The sequence below is a fragment of the Marmota flaviventris genome, chromosome 6, assembly GCF_047511675.1.
Source record: "Marmota flaviventris isolate mMarFla1 chromosome 6, mMarFla1.hap1, whole genome shotgun sequence".
NCBI lineage: Eukaryota > Metazoa > Chordata > Mammalia > Rodentia > Sciuridae > Marmota > Marmota flaviventris.
The window spans coordinates 44,319,632-44,337,264 of NC_092503.1; the positions used below are offsets into that span (position 1 = coordinate 44,319,632).

General features: G+C 33.8%; 1 protein-coding gene and 1 pseudogene across 3 annotated transcripts in view; both read left to right on the forward strand.

The window, feature by feature from the left end:
• The window catches only part of Fam184a (family with sequence similarity 184 member A), a 118,609-nt gene that overhangs the window by 81,230 nt on the left and 19,746 nt on the right, over positions 1-17,633 (forward strand). For all 3 annotated transcript variants that reach the window (XM_027953033.2, XM_027953034.2, XM_027953035.2), the window contains 2 exons: positions 7,784-7,996; positions 13,196-13,349. In XM_027953033.2, the coding sequence (XP_027808834.1) occupies positions 7,784-7,996; positions 13,196-13,349 (367 nt within the window). The remainder of the gene's footprint in view (positions 1-7,783; positions 7,997-13,195; positions 13,350-17,633) is intronic.
• On the forward strand, positions 10,094-11,416 carry LOC114106211 (cytokine receptor-like factor 3 pseudogene; annotated as a pseudogene).

A 17,633-nucleotide genomic window follows, 5' to 3' on the forward strand; every position in this document is an offset into this window, starting at 1 on the left:
ATATAAAAGTTATCTTCAGTTTGTGATGCCTTAAGGAATATGTAAAAAATAATAATTATGGTCTGTCTAAAAATTTGATGTGTTCAGAGTAAAAACTACCATTTTACAGGAATTTTTTTTATGTGTGCTGGGGTAAAACCCAGGGCCTTGTGAGTGCTAATCAAGCAATCTACCAATAAGCTACAATCCCCAGCCTTTAAAGGAACTTTTAAATTTAAATTAGTCAACTAAATCGAAAATATTACTTTGTATTTTGGAAACACTTTGTATTTTGTAAAAGTAAACAAGTGAGCAATTGAAAATGAAATCACATTTCTCGCTGTATTTGAAGGAAAAAAGATATTGCTTTTTCCAATGATTTATCACTTAAAATTTCAGTGAGCTTCTGAAGAAATGAATACAGATTGGAAATAATTTTGCCAAATATATCTTAGAAAATGAATTAAAAATATATAAAAGCATCTCACCTTCCTTTCCTCTCAAGTACAAAAGCAGATTATTATTAAATCTTCACATTTTTAATGATTATCTCATGTTTATTTCTGGTCCCAAAATAGTCATTCAGGTTAGTATTGTGATTCTTATCTTCTTGTTTCTCCCTGGAGAAATCCTTCCTGAATCTCTAGCCGTGCTTGGTGTAATGCTTTCAGTGGTCAGATTTTAAATGTCTGGGAAGAATTTACAGCAATAATAGCCTTTCTAGGTTCTTCGGTAACCATCATCTTTTAAACTGAATTCTGGTTTACATGTTTTAGCCTTTAATATTTTGCATAGGTAAGTCCGCCAGCCCCACAATCAATCATACAGTTTAAGAAACTATAGATAATTTAGAATGTGTCTTAAAATTCTTTTTGTCTAACTTCTCTCTCAGAACTGTTTTCAGCTTATTTTTTTCTTGAACATATTATAATTAATGATCTGTGTTTTACTCTCCCTTTTTATCCTTCTTTCTTTCACTTAGTTGATTTCTGAATGTTTCCCTTTATTCCTGTGATCTTTTCTTCATAGCGGCATTCTCTGGGTGAAGCTTTGCATAAATCTATCAACAATGTAAGTGAGCGGCACTTACAATTTATACACAAGGGCATGTTGCACTTTTGATTTTGCATAAATGACATCACTGCTTTAAAGCTTTAACTTAAATAAAAATTTGGAATTCAATAGAATATGCTTTGTTATATGGATACTAATTGCTTTTAACTTTCAGCCACTCATTTATGTATGTGCATACATCTACCACGTTGTATTAAAAACACAATTTAGTAATAAAGTCAAACAAGATCTTAGCTTTCAAACATAAAATTCATTCTTTAATGTTAACTTTGAAAGATATAGCAATATTTTTTAAACTATAAACTAGTTGATTATCATAAATATGGAAATGAATATAAATATTTATTTATTTTTGTTAATCTTTTTTTTAAAGTAGTGTTAGTGCACTTTTTTATTTAAAAGGATCAGGAAGTTATGAAGGTTCATGAGGTTTAGAACATAGTTTACACAATTTTATAATTACTAACAGAAATACATTTTCACACACTGAAACCTTTAGTTCACTGAAAAAAAAAAAAAAGTGAGTTTTATTTTCATACCAAACCCACATTTAACTTGTCCTTTAAAATAACAGAGTTATCTTTGAATACTTTTCTTGATATCCTCGAGAAGGGGGCTCAGTATACTTTTCTGTAGAGGACCAAATGGTAAATACTTGTGGCTCTGTGGGTCTCTACTTGACTGCAGTTGTAGCATGAAACACTCACAGATTATGTATCAACCTGTTGGTATGACTGTGTTCCAGTACAGCTTAATTTATGAAACAGGCTCTAGTTTACCAGTCCTTTCCTGGAGAGATCAAAGCTTCAAGTCTAGAGATGTCCTGTGAAGTCTAATCTTCAAATCTAGAGAATAACCTACCCTCTCTGCATGCTATGTCTATCCAGCCTCCCATGTAAAAGTTCAGCACCTGGCAAAAGGTTTTTTCTACATATGTCATCTTTTTAAACAAGTGACTATTGATATATCTCTTCTTTATAGATGCTTTCTAAATAGTTTTAGTTCTGAATGAGAATGTGATTGGTAACACATTCTACAAGTATCTCTGGGAAACTATGAAGCATTATTGTGGTTCTTAATTGATAAACTCAGTTTACAAGTCTTTAAAAAAACAAAAATTATAAATTTTTTGAACCAAATTTTTTTTCAGAATGATTATTTTGCAAACTTATTTTTCTTAAGTAGATTCTTCAGTAATAGCAAATTAGCGGTTTAAAAGGAATTGAAGTATTTGAGCAACTTTAAGTGTTACACATGAGCATTTACATAAGTCATTGATGTATTAATATTCTTTTGTGTATTACCATATCCTCTACTAAGCCTAGGTTGGCAATTTCTGTGTTAATGTGTGTATTTGAAAGCATCTAACTAAATATTAATGCCTAAATTAATAAGGACAATTTTATCCTAGTTATTTTACTAAGGGGAGGTACTTAACCTTTTTTAAGATGGGGATTTCCATTTAATCCCATAACAAACTCAAAAGTTCATTTAACTAGAAAGAAAGAAAAGGGGAGAGGCAAGGAACAGTAATTGCCGTAAGAAATGTGTATAGTCATTTAAAATAATGGGTAAGGGATAGCCAGGCATGGTGGTCCATTTCTGTAAATTCAGGCCAGCTTGGGTAACATAAACTTTGTCTCCAAAATAACAGTTAAGCAAAATGGGGCATATCTACATACCATGTGTACCCTATAAATGTTATTGTAAGGGAGAGGAAAAACTACAAGCATAAATTCACTGGCCTTCCTAAAGGAAAATCACCAAATATCATTAAATAATCCTTGATCATACTCATTTTGAGGAAGCTACACAGAATCGGCTGTGAGAACCACTCTATTTACACCTGCAGGTCAGGACACCTTCATGACTTCACATTTGAAATCATATTTACTTCTCCGATACAGATGGACAGTCTGCCACCATCAGCAGCTCTAGAGGTATCTTGTTTCCTCTGCTTTGGACAATAAACGCTGATCTTTTTGAATTGTGCCCCATGACCACCAAGAAACTTCTGTGTAGAAGACAGAGCCAATATTTTGTCAGATTGTGGTAGATACAGTCTCTACATTTAGTGAAATCATCCGTTAGTTTACTCATGATACAGTTAAAGCAAAAGAAACCAGGCAGTTTTATCAAGGCAGACACGAGGAGTTAAAATCTACAGAGATACATAACAAGTGTTATAACTCGTTTCCTCTTGGGATTGGGACAAGGAATGGGAATGAAGAGACTTTACTTCTTATTTTATATACTTCCATATTTTTTAGTTTTTTCTACAATAAATGCTTTTTACTTTTGTAATTAGGAATAAAAATATGCTGCACTGCCTGGCCCCAATTGCAGATTAAATCATAATCTCAAGGGGTCAGAGTCTAGCAACTGTGTTTATTAAAAGATACGCCAGGTTTGAGAACACAGAATACAGATATTACCCAGGTTTGAGAACACAGAATACAGATATTACCTTAAGACATACTTTATTTTTTAGAATAAATTGTATACTTTTTGTATTCTTTGATTTCTGCTGTAAGACTGATTTGTAGGGGGCCACCAACATTGCATCAAAAAGCAAACATTGTAGTGTACGATGAATCAAAATGTATTCTGCTGTCATATATACCTAATAGTTAATTTTACAAAAACAAAGATTGTAGATTAAATGTACAAAATTAATAACAACGTCCCATTTTAACATTCTACATATCTAGTACTTCAGATTTGATGTTTCAGTTTTATTTTGAGGGCGTTCTACAAGTACCATATTGAGATATAGAACCCTTGTGAGTTAACCCTTGTCTTTCTTTTTTAAAAAAAAAGTATCCATATATTTTTAATTCTAATTATTTTATTGTAACAATTTTACAGAATTCTGTCTTCTGTACTATATTTTCAAAGAGACAGCAACACTTGATTTTCAAAAAGATAATAGTATTTAAGTGGTAGAAGTCAGAAGGGGGCAGTTACTGTCAGTGTAGTTTTAAATGTGAAAAATATCTGATATTTATTAATCAGTAGAAAATATTACATAATTTATATCTAAATTGTTGTGGTAAGAGTTCAAAAAATAAGAGCTAACTCTTTTCTGAAATAAAGATTATCTTTTATTTATTTAAAATGGATAAAAATATTAAAATTTTTGAAGCTGTAACAAATGTGTAGAAATGTTCTACCTAATTTGAATATACTATACAATTCAAAGCATCTACTATTTCTTATTAATTAACAAATGCTTTTCTATGTATTGTATAATTCTACAATGAAAGTACTAATCTAGATTATTGCCCAAATCTTTTGATGGAAAGTTAAATCTTTGTTCTTGGTTGTTTTGAATTAATGAAGTTTTATATTAATATGTACTTCCATAAAATGTATTAAACCCAGCTGCTTAAATTATAGCTATAAAATATTAGATCATTTTACATTGCTTTGCTCATTGTCTTTTAAAATGCCATGTAATTTTTATGCTGAATAAAGGCTGATTTATGTATTGTGATTCTACTAATTTATTTATTAAAGATAAATGAGTTTTAATGCTGCATTGCATGATTTAGGCTTTCTGCATATCATTCACATTACTGTCATGAGCATGAATTTAAATATTTTAGATTGCCTTATTATTTTGGTATGCTTTTCAAAATTAAGAATACAAAAATAAGTATATTTAAATATTAAACTGCATGATAATGTCTTCTGCATATAGCTTATATTATTTTCTTGAGTATAGATTTAAAGACTAATTATACATCCTAAATTGGAAATTATTATTTTGGAGTTCTTTCAAGGTAAAGTATATTATAATACAGTAAAATATTTAAGCATATTTTAACTGGAGAAGTTTAAAACTGTTTAGATTTTAAATGCATGGCTATTATATGTTACTGTGATATTTCATTCATTCATTTTAATGTCATATTTCTTCAAAAGTTCTTTCTTAAATATTGTAGTCAGATTAACACAATTTGACACTATTGTAGTCAAAGTGACACAATGGAAGATTATTGACTCAGTGAATTTTTAAAGTAGATATTGCAGAAAACAAAATATTTACATGCTGTGAAATGGTTGACTTCCTGACTAACCTAAGTGCACACTCAATTAGAGGGTAGGAGATTCAGGTTCATTGCCTGCCCAAATGGTGCTTGTGTGCAAGAAAGAAAATTATGCCCATTCTTTTGAGGTGGACACTATCTGTACCAGGGCAGACACTTGGAGAGCAGAACGCTAGGTCGATTTTAGACCCCATGTAGTCACGTGCTGATAAATATCTTTGAGAATATCAACCATAATCTCACATAAAATGAACACTTTTCCCAACTTTCCCACATATACTCTAAACAGTTCTTACTAGAGATAACTAGGCATCACCATGGGTTGCGCACCTGGAAATGACTAATGCTGAACTTGGGAAGAGAATGGCTAGAGTTGCTTTTTCTACTTCAAGAACCAGCTGGCTGGGAAGAGAATTGCTCTACTATTCACACATCAGCGTTCCAAAACATTTTTGTTACCTATTCTATTTTTATTGTATTTTATATAATTCTATAATTTTTATATTATTATTATATTTTATTATATTTTCTCTAGGATGTCCTTAATATTTTTTTCATCCTGATTATCCTTGCCTAAAATGGTGAGAAGTCACATGGAATAATTCTTACTCTATAAGTATGGCCTTAAATGCAGCTGCGTCATTCTCATGTTATTTCTACATTTGCAGGACTCATTTCAGACTCTAAACCATGGGTTCTGGTGCCTTTGAGAGGAATAGGGAGTTGCATTGCCTAGATTCATAGCCTTACCATTCCCTCTTGGCTCTAAACATAAAATAACCTCTGAAATCTTATATTTGCGTAAAAATTAATGAGTAGAATTCCTAAACTTTGAACAGGTACAGTCACTTCTTTGGAAATAAATTATAACATTGAATATCTATGCCAGTTGTATCATTTCTCACCAGTGCTTGACTGTTTCCATAAAAGCATATGCTAACTTTTATAATTAATCCTGATTTATAATTTTATCCAAAACCCTTCCTAATGATCCACCTAAGCTCACTGCAGTCTATGACTATTTCCTGCTGCTTTAAAGGAAGATAGCCACTTGCCTTTGGCATTTCCAGTTCCAGTGGGTTTTCTTTCCTCCTTTCTTGCTTTGCATTTCTGGTGAGACCCTACCCTTTCTCTGCCTTTCCTTGTAAGACATGTGAGGCAACTTACATCTGCCATCCTGCAATGAAAGGAAGGTCTTTCCCATTATACAAACTCACTTTAAAGTTTCCTCTTTCCTTGGCTTTCTTGGCCATGGAAACAGTTTTACTATCCATAAACACATAGGATGTCTTAAGATATTTATGGAACTTATGGCTTTTTATCTGGTTCCCCTAAATTCTTGTTCTCAGACTTTTAGAGTATGGTTGAATTACATTGTTTCAAGTTTAGTAGTCTTACATGAGAATATAAATAGATCAAATTACATGGTTTCATCAAATGCATATATGAATATGTACAATATATACATATATGATTTTTATTCTTATAAAATATTTCATTTTAAGTATATTAAAACTTCCAAACAATGCTAACATATTAGGGCTGATGTTTGTTTTCAAAAGGAGTAAAAAATCAGTTTTCCATAGTGAAACAAAAGCACCTGATGTTAATGTAAAAATATAATTCCAGGATTAAGGGATGTTTGTGAACTTATTTGTTTGTTTGTTATGATACTAGGGATTGAACTGCCCTGGCACTGGCACTGAGCTACATCCACAGCCTCCCCTGGCCCGTACTTTTTTTCTTTTTTTAAGACAGAGTCTTGCTAACTTGCTGAGGATGGTCTCAATTTATGATCCTCTTGCCTCAGCCTCCCAAGGGACTGTGTGACTGTGCCTGGCATGTTTGTGATTTTTTTAAAAAAGTTTAAAGGCTTTCAAATCATTTGAATTAAATCAAAATGCAAAAATTTCAAAAATGAAATTCAAAACAATGTTTAAAGCAATGATTCTAAATTATAGGCTGATAAATCTTTTAAGGAGTAGGTCTTTAATTCTCAAACAATTTTAGCTTATTTATTGAATTGTTCATGTCAGAAGCACCAGCCCTTTTTATTTTTTATTTTGAGATAGGGTCTCACTAAATTGCTTTTAGGGCATTGCTGAGTTGCTGAGGTTGGCTTAGAACTTGCAGTCCTCCTCCTCAGCTTCCAGAGCTGCTGGGATTACAGACATGCACCACTGTGCCTGGCTTCAGGAGCTGTTCTAGATGACTCTGTAGTAACACAGGTTCTAACACAGTGGTGAGGTGTAGATGCAAACACATGACAGAGCTAGGATTTTGGCTCAGTCCACAAAGCTTAACTATTTTACTTTACTTCTTCACAAATAATTGCACTTAACTTTTCATACTATCTCCTTGAAATGACTATGATCTTATAAATATGTTATTTCATATTACTAATTTTTATTATGTTGCAGCAGGGGTGTTCATTGAATTTCTAAATATAGGCTATCATGTTCCTTAGATAGTTTACAAACAAGACATCTACTGAAAATAGAATTTTAAATGAAGATAGCTCAGGATTAGATTTTACTATAAAGCATTTTAAACTTTCTTAAGAGAATTATTTTATAAAATGTTTTTGAAATGCTTTCAGCAATGAAAGGAAATGAGATTAGCAATGTGTGAGATATGCCTTGTATTTATTCTTCATTGTATGCCATTCTGTGGTGTAGATTTCTTTGCTGAAACAGAATCTGGAAATTCAGCTTTCCCAGTCTCAAACTTCTTTGCAACAACTGCAAGCTCAGTTTACACAAGAACGACAAAGACTTACCCAAGAGCTTGAAGAATTAGAGGAACAACATCAGCAGAGGCATAAATCCTTAAAAGAAGCGCATGTTCTTGCATTTCAAACCATGGAAGAAGAAAAGGAAAAGGAACAAAGAGTAAGTTTAATATGACATATGTTCAAACGTAATTAACCTTCAAATTCTTAAGAATTTTTTTTTGCCCCAAGGCATTATGTATTATTTTTATTTAAATAAATTTTCCAGGATGTGACTTCCTATGATGATCAGAATGATTAAACATATACACTAATCAAACACTACACTAGACTAGATTGGGGCCAACATTTTATTTGTTTCTGAGCATAATGCTAAAACCCATACACTCTCTAGTTTGTTATATATTATGATTTTTTAAAAAAGCTAAAGAAGAAATAAATTCAATTAACCTTTTTAGCATGGTTCTGCTAAATATAACAATTCTAATCATTTAGTACTCTTTGTATTTGTAATAGTCTTCCTTCAAATTTTTAATTTTTGTCTTTGAGTCTACAAAAAATAAGGGTATCCAAAGGATTTATAATTTTTATCCCAGTTTATCTTCACATTCCTTTTTTCCCCATGTACAAAAAATTCATAAACAGAGAAATTGGAAACATTTCAAAATATTATAATTTTCTTATATTTATCCAAAGGTTCTATGGAAAGTAGTGTGACACCAACAACTCAGACAGAAGGGATTTAAATCAAATTGATACATTATTATATTAATCATATTACATGCCTGAATCTTCATGTATTCACTACTCAGTTTTGTGTTAAAATATTAGTTTGAAACAGTCCTAACACTATGTTTTTCAATTTCTTTCAAGGACCTTATTTTAATGAAGACAAAGATTTGATAGAAGAATACAGTTTAGATAGATTGTTTCTTAATCTTTTGACAAATACAAGCACTACTTTTTAAAAAAATTTTTTTTGTAGTTGTATATGGACAGCATGCCTTTATTTTGTTTATTTTTATGTGGTGCTGAGGATCGAACCCAGTGCCTCACACATACAAGGCAAGTGCTCTGACACTGAGCTGCAGCCCCAGCCCACAAGCACTATTTTAAGAAATGATATGTTACAAAAAGAGGTTGCTCACAAAAAGAACTTATTTCTTAAAAAAAAAAAAAAAAACAGTTAACTTGCTGTGATCTATGGATTTTGTCCAGAAAGTCAAGGAAATTTCCTTTTTTAAAAAAAATTATGCCTGATTGCAAACAGTCTATTCATTGGATACCGCTTGTGAACTAGAATAACATATAAGAGTTCTCATATCAGTAATTTAATTTCACACAGTCTTGTATCACTTAACTTGAATCCTTTCTCAAAGAAAATTAGAACCTACAATTTTATTGTATTCATTAGATAGGCAAACTACCTAAGTAGCATACATCCTTTATTTTACCTATATTAAAAGAAACTCAGGGCTGGGGTTGTGGCTCAGCAGTAGCATTCTCACCTACCATGTGCATCGGGATGCTGGGTTCGATCCTCAGCACCACATTAAAAATAAAAAATAAAGGTGGGGCTAGGACTGTAGCTCAGTGGTAAAGTGCTTGCAGCAAGTATGTGTAAGGCACTGGGTTCGATCCCCAGCACCACATAAAAATAAAGATACTGTGTGTTCATCTACAACAAAATAAATTTTTTTTAAATAATAAAGGTAAAGTGTCCAACTATAACTAAAACAAAAAAATTTAAAAAGAAACCATGCCTTATTTTTCAGAAATAAAATATTCTAAGACAACATAAGTAGTCAATTGCTAATTTTAAAAAATAGTATTTTAGGGCAATGGTTAGAGAAATGTAGCCTTATTATAATCTTTTGTAGGATTGCTTCATTTTATAAATCATGGTAAAACAAACAAACCCTTTCGAACAGTTCAGTCTCTTAAGTTTGAAATACTCTGAGTTCTTCTTTTTCCTATGGCATATTTTTTCTCTTATGCCACTTGTTGTGGTCTGTTCTTTCTGGCTAGGATTTTTAAACTAATCACATGGAAGTCTTTAGTTTACTCTCCTATCTACCTTCTCCCAGGAGATTTTGCTTCTTCACACAAATGCAGGAGCAAAGATTGACTGTTAAAAAAAAAAAAAAAACCAGCTACAAGCTCTTTGATAAGTTAAAAAAAACTTCCATTGGAGGCCGTGCTGGGCCTCAAGCCAGTGCAGGGCACACTCTGATATGTGCTCCTGCAGCCGCCTGCCATGCCCCTGATGAGAGGGACGAGGGCTGCTGCAGAAGGCCACAAGAACATGGAGGCCATGCAGAGCTACAGGCCTGAGTTGAGCCATCTGCTGGAGGAGCAGCAGGAGGTGCAGAGACAAGTCAAAGAGAGTGCATCACAGACAAGGGATGTCCTCAAACCACATTTTAATGATTTAAAGGGAACCTTTGAGAAGCTCCTCAATGAAGGATTGGTGACCCTTTTGCAAGAGGTGGACACCATTGAACAAAACACCATTAAGCCACTAGATGACTGCCAGAAGCTCATTGACATAGAGTTAACACCGCAGAGGACTTTGTGTAAGAAAGTGAGATTGCCGTTCTTGGTGGTATAGAAGAACAGAATGAGAAACTGTGGAGCTTCACCACAAAGGCCTCACACAGACAGTTGGATAGCTTACCAGAAGTGCCTTTACTGGTTGATGTGCCTTGTTTATCTGCTTAGTTGGATGATTCAATTCTTAACATATTAAAGATAACATTTTGAAGCATGGAACAGTAGCATCTCTCCCACCAGTGCAAATAGAAAAACGAATAGAGAAACCTGAAGGCATCATAGAATGATGGCGTAAAGTGCATGACGATTTTGCAGACTAAGATTACAGGCTTCAGTTCTGAAAATGCTCTTCAAAACATTTTGAAGTTATATATGTAGATTCTGAAACTGAATTCATAGTATTGCACATAGACCCCAAAGTTGATTATCAGTTTGGAGTCTGCATCTGAGAAGATGTCCAACAGGAGTGGAGTCCATGGAGCATCTCCCAAATAGGTCATTCTACATTGGTGCCTCATGAGCAGACAACTGGCTTTGAGGGATACCGCCTGAGCATTTGAAGAAATATAGCACTCCGGAATGATTCTGAATCCTCAGGTATACTCTACTCCAGCACTCCAACCTATATCTGTGGGCAGACATTAACATTCAGAGTTGAAACTGTGCCAGACAGGAGATGGTATAGGAGTATGTGCAGAGAAGCAGAACAGATATAACTCTGCAGCGAGATCAGGCTACATGCATTAGTACCAATGGTGCAGTTTTTGTAAATGCACAAGAAATGACTAATAAGTTGCCTGCAGTTGCCTCTGGATCCACTGTCACATTTGACATCGAAGATGTGACTCTGGGAACTACTGATAATAATGAAGGCAAAAACTTCAAGCTCCAAACTATTAGCTCAAATTGTAGAGAAGTGGTTTTTGATTGGTTGCTTGATCAGTCTTGTGGTTCTCTTTACTTTGGATGCTCATATTTTTTTTTTTTTTTTACTTTTTATCCTCGATGGAAAGTATTCATGTTTTAAAGTTTTGGATGCTTGGCTTGGTTTACTGTCTCTGTCCTCAACCCAGTTAGGTTTTTGTTGTTGTTGCTATTGTTTAAAAGTTAAATTAATCTTTCAGGCCATGGGAAATGAAAAGTGTCTACTGGAATCACTTTGCAATGTTTTAGCCAGAAGAGACTTGAATGGTGTGGACAAAGCCATAATTCAGTGAATTTTGTTTTTATAATACTATTAATAAAAATAGCAAATTACAATAAAATAAATCAGCTTTAAATATCTGGGAAGATAACAAAGTCCTGTGCCCTTCCACTGTACTTCTTAAAGTTGGTTAATGTAACATTTTATTAAATCTCTTTCAGCATCCAAGGCCATGTGAAACTTTAGAATAGAACAGGAGCAGACCAGATAGAAGCCAAAGTTCTGTAATATTCATTCACTTGTTTTTTCCACATGAGTACATTGACTGTGTACTGTATATTCAGGAATTTGAAAGCAGTGTTGGCTTTTATCCCATTTTCAATAATCATTAAGTCTAAAAAGCTTTATGAATTTTGCCTTTTTTTAACAGTGCCTGAATAAGTGCCTATAATGGGCAAGTATTATCTTTTGTTCTTTCTTTGCAGTCTGATTCAAGATAGGATAGAAGATGCAGGATGCAGTGGTTCACAGCTATAATTCTAGCAAATCGAGAAGCTGAAGCAGAAGGATCACAAGTTTGAGGCCAGCCTTAGCAACTTAGTCAGACCCTGTTTCAAAATAAAAAGGGCTGGGAATGTGGCTCAGTTGTAGAGTGCCCTGGGATTAATCCCTAGTATTGTTAAAAAAGAGGATTTGTACAGGGTGAAGCTACTTAAAAGTAGTAAATGCAGCAGTGTTAGCCATTTCACAAGTATATGATATGCACATGTGTGCCTCCAGGGTCAATGATATGCATATTACTATTTGTAGTTATGAGCTACAGTCCAGTTAATGTCAGTTTGATAAATGGTCTATTAGTGGACCAAAAAAATACAGGGTAAATACTTGACTGATTTTTTTGAACTTAAATTTATGTAAGATATTTATTTGAAGGACTTAATATGAAAAAATAATAGTCATAATTTGATATACTAGCTTGTAGACTTTTTTAAAATTTGAAAAGCAATTTTTTTCATTTTTACAGGTAGTAGAAAAATGGAAAGGCAAGCTTGATTATTTTTGTAAGATAATTTATTTCAGAGCTCATGTTCCCTGTTAGATAATCATGACCAATTTTCTCCTTGCCTTTTTATGTATAAGTGCCTTTCATATGTTTAGTGACTATAAAGAGGTTCTAGGATATAGACACCTTGCCCAGCCATCTGAAATAAAATTAAAAACTCAAAAGTTAAAAAAAAAAAGCTTTCATTGCTCTTTTCCGACAAGAAGGGTATCTTTTCTTGGTGATGCTTTCCTCCTGTTCTTTTCTAGGTCTGAATGTGCTTACAGAAGAATTGTCTATTAGTTTTAGGTAATTTAGAACCCTTAGCAGCTTTAGAAAATTATTTTATTTGAAAACTACCATAGGTAAAAGGTTCATATTTCCAATTCAAACAAAATATGTTTATTCAAACTGGTTTGGTGATGATTCTTATTCTACTAGACTGAGCCTACTATTTTTTTCTAATGGTGATTATCTTATATTTAATTTTCTTGAAAATGAACTAAAAATACCTGTACTTCTTAACTAGTAACTGAGTTTTAGTAAGTATTTCCTGTCTTATTTGCATTTGTTCCCTATATTCTAATATAATTATTTTAAAATTTGCTTTTCCTGTCTAGGCTCTTGAAAATCATTTACAACAAAAACATTCTGCAGAGCTTCAGTCATTGAAAGATGCACACCGAGAGTCAATGGAGGGCTTCCGGATAGAGATGGAACAGGAACTTCAGACTCTTCGGTTTGAATTAGAAGATGAAGGAAAGGCTATGCTTGGTATTTTGGAAGGATTATAATTTGTCATATTTATTTGTATATTTTTCCATTTAAGATTCATTGTGAAGTAACACTTTTATTTTTAAATTTTGAAGCATCAAAATAATATCGAAATGCATAGCATATTTTATTTAAAAAGTCAAGTGAGGTAGAATAGAAAGTTTACTCAGATTTCTCTATACTCTGGCTATGAAAGTAATACTCATTGATACTTGGGACTGAGTCAGGCATCTCAGAATTCACTGTCTAATGGACAGAACCATGGAACCATATATCTTTTAACTACATAGTCATATTGATTTTTCCACTTCAGGATTTTCTTTTAATGATTAGGTCTGCCTTTTTGCCAAGATATATTTTATATGGGGTTTAAATCTACAGAATGGATCTTTTCATAGAAAGAAGTTTAGTTTTAAAGAAAAACTATATATATATATGTATATATATATATATGTGTGTGTGTGTGTGTGTTTGTTTTTTTATGTTGTTTTTGTTTGTTTGTTTATTTTTAGTGTCATTTGGCAACTTGTTATTCCCACCATCCCATTTTCTACTGTTTGGTTTTATTCTAAATTCTACTAATATTTTTATTGCATGTTTGTCACACTTCAGTGCATATTATTTCCAAGTAGGAATTGGGAGCAAACAAGAACAAAGTGTTATAAATATTTTGGGCCTCAAAGGGAAAGCCATTTGACCCTCTTCTTCTCTATTGCTACTGGAAGTCTTTGGCCAAGTCATTACAGTTCTCTCTCCTTTCTACTTGAAAAGACACTGTGATAGCTAGCACTAAAAGCATATTAAGTATGAACTTTTACTAAAGGTCTGTGAAGTACCTGAGTATATGCTAGAGATTTTGCTAAGCAAAGAGAACTAAAAAATGAACTCATGCTCTGAATTTGCACAGAGCTGATTGTCAAAAGCAGAGGTGGCCTTTATATAATTATGGCCAAAGGGGGTGTATATAGCCATATCACCGTGAATGTGCCCAATCTTATCTTTTCTTGGAAGCCAAGCAGAATAGGGCATGACTAGTACTTGAGTGGGATATTTCTGGCCAAAGGGGAATACACAGTTCCACAGCTATGTGAGGAGAGTTTTACAGGCCAAATATTGTAACTATTAGGTTTAACCCATTGAAACATTATTTAAATATCTTTTTAATGACAAGGAGTTTTGAGTTTTTCAAAAAATGTATTTATTTTAAGGTAATTATAAATTCACATGTAGTTTTAAGGAAGAATACAAAGAAATTCCTTGTACCCTTTATCCAGTTGCCCTGTGGTGACATCTTTTAAAACTATAATATAGTAATATATGTAAAATATCATATTATAATAATGATATAATCACTATATTGACATTGATACTATCAAGATACAGAACATTTGCAGCACTATGAGAATTCTTCTTGTCTATTTGTAGCCTCACCTATTTCTCTCTCCTTCCTATTTGTAATTTCTGACAACCATTGATCTATTCTCCATTTCTATAATTTTGTCACTTTAAAATACAACCAGTTTTATAAATGGAATAATACAAATATTTAACCTTTAGATACAGGCTTTTTTCACTCAGCATAATTCTCTGGAATCAACAAGGTGGTTGTGTGTATCAGTAAGTTTGTTCCTTTTCATTGTTGCATATTATTCCACAGTAAGAACATACCATTGTTCATTGTCCTTCACCTACTGGAAGTCATCTGTGCTTTTAGTTTGGGCTGTTTCAAGTAAAGCTTCAATAAACATTATTTAGCCACCCACCTTTACTTCCAGTGGTGCTTCCTGGAGCCAACATAGCCATTATAGCTTGTGAAGTGCTGAGGTGCTCTTAGGTGGCTCAACCTCTATGGCTCTGTGACCATCAGTGACTATGTGCATGCTTTTTAGGAGGGATTCTGGTAGACTCCAGAAGTCAGGAAATGGGGCCAGTGACCTCTGAGGATGTGGCTGTGAACTTCACCCAGGAAGAATGGGCATTGCTAACTGGTTCCCAGATGAAGCTCTACAGAACTGTGATGGAGGAAACCTTCAGGAACCTGGCCTCTGTAGGACAAAAATGGGAATACCATAACATTGAAGATGAATACAGAAATCCCTGGAGAAATCAGTCAAATGGGAGAGAAGACTCAGTGAATATTAAAAAAAAAAGTAGACAATGTGAAGCAATGTTCAGCCAGATTCCAGATCGTATTCTTAACAAGAAAACACTTCTTGGAGTAAAGCCATATGAAAGCCACATGTGTGAAGTGGTTGTTTGGTCATTCATCCCTTAAGAGGCACATCACATCTGACTTTACACATGGATGATGAGTTGGTGTCCTTTGAGAATATGGCTGTGAACTTCACTGTGGACAAGTGGGCTTTGCTAGATCCCTCCAAGAGGAAGCTCTACCACAATGTGCAAACCTTTAGAAGCCTCTCTAGGAAAAGAAAGATACCACCAGACCAATGAAGATTCATGTAAAAATTCTAGGAGAAATCTAAGTCAAGTGTTAGGGATACTCTGCGAGAGTAGTGAACATGAAATATCTTGAGCCAAACTCCAGATTGTATTGAGAACAATACAACTCTTCCTAGTGTAAAACATGTGAAAGCTTTGAGTGTGGAGAAGTCCTCATTGGTGATTTATCACCAAATATGCTTTCAGATCTCACACTGGACATAAACCATATGAATATCAGAAATATGGGAAAGCTATTATTTATCACCAGTGCTTGCAAAGCATGGGAAGACTCAGAGTGGAACACCATGAATGTAAGCAATGTGAGACAGTCTTAACTTGTCCCAGTTCCCTTCTAGTACATGAAAGGATTGACACCGGAGAGAAACCACATATATGCACACCATGTGATATAGCTTTCACTAATCACAGCACTCTTCAATACCATGAAAGGGTTCACAGTGGCAGAAAACCCCATGGATGTCAGCAATGTGGGAGACTCTTTAGTTGTTTTACTAGTTTGGGAAGACATGAGCAAAATCACAATGGAAATAAACCCTGTGGATATAAGCAATGTGAAAAAAATCGTCTTTTCTTTGAGTCACTTGCAAAGACATGAAGGAACTCACAATGGACAGAAACCTTATGTGTATGAGCAATGCCGGAAAGCCTTTCATTTTCCCTGTTCCCTCAGAAAACATTGAAGAACTCACATTGGAGAGATACCCTATGTATGTATGGATTGTAGGAAAGCCTTCAGTGACTCTTTTTTTTTTTTTAAGAGAGAGAGAAAGAATTTTTTAATATTTATTTTTTAGTTTTTGGTGGACACAACATCTTTTTTTTTTTTTATGTGGTGCTGAGGATCGAACCCAGTGACCCGCGCATACCAGGCAAGCGTGCTACTGCTTGAGCCACATCCCCAGCCCTTCAGTGACTCTTTTATAGACATAATATAATTCACACTGGACAGAAGCCCTATGTATGTGAACAATGTGGAAAATCACTCGGTTGTCTCAGTTTCCTTAAATTACATGAATCAGTTCACACTGGAGAGAAACCCTATGTATGTAAGCAGTATGGTAAAGCCTTTAGTTGTTCTAGTTCCTTTTGAACCCATGGAAGAATTCACAATGGAAAAAAACATATGAATGTATGCATGGTGGCAAAGCCTTTAGTTATTCTTTTTCCCTTAAATATCATGAAAAAACAATCACTAGGGAGAAACCCTCTATATTCAAGGAGTTTAGAAGAGCCTTTAATTCTTTCTGTTACCTTAAAATATGTGAAGGGATACCCAATGGAGAGAAATGCTATATATGTAAGGAATGTGGAAAAGCTTTCAGTCAAACCAGGAATATCATCACACATCAAAGGACTCACCCTGGAGAGAAACCCTATGTGTGTAAAGATTGAGGGAAAGCCTTCAATGAATCTAGTTCCTGTCACAGACATAAAAGAATTCACACTGAAGAAAAACCCTATGTATGTGAACAATGTGGAAAAGTATTCACTTATTTCAGTTCCCTTAAATTACATGAAAGAACTCAGACTGGAGAGAAACCCTATGTATGTCAGCAATATGGAAAATCCTTTGGTTATTCTGGTTCCTTTTGAGAACATGCAAAAATTCACAGTGGAATAAAACCTTATGTCTATAAACAGTGTGGGAAAGCCTCTAGTTCCTTTCAAAAACAAAAGAACTCACACTGGAAAGAAGCCCTATGTATGTATGCAATGTGAGAAAGCCTTTAGTTCTTCTTTTTCCCTTCAAAATCATGAAAGAATTCACAGTAGAGAGAAACCCTATTATGCAAGGAGTATAGAAAAGCCTTTAGTTCT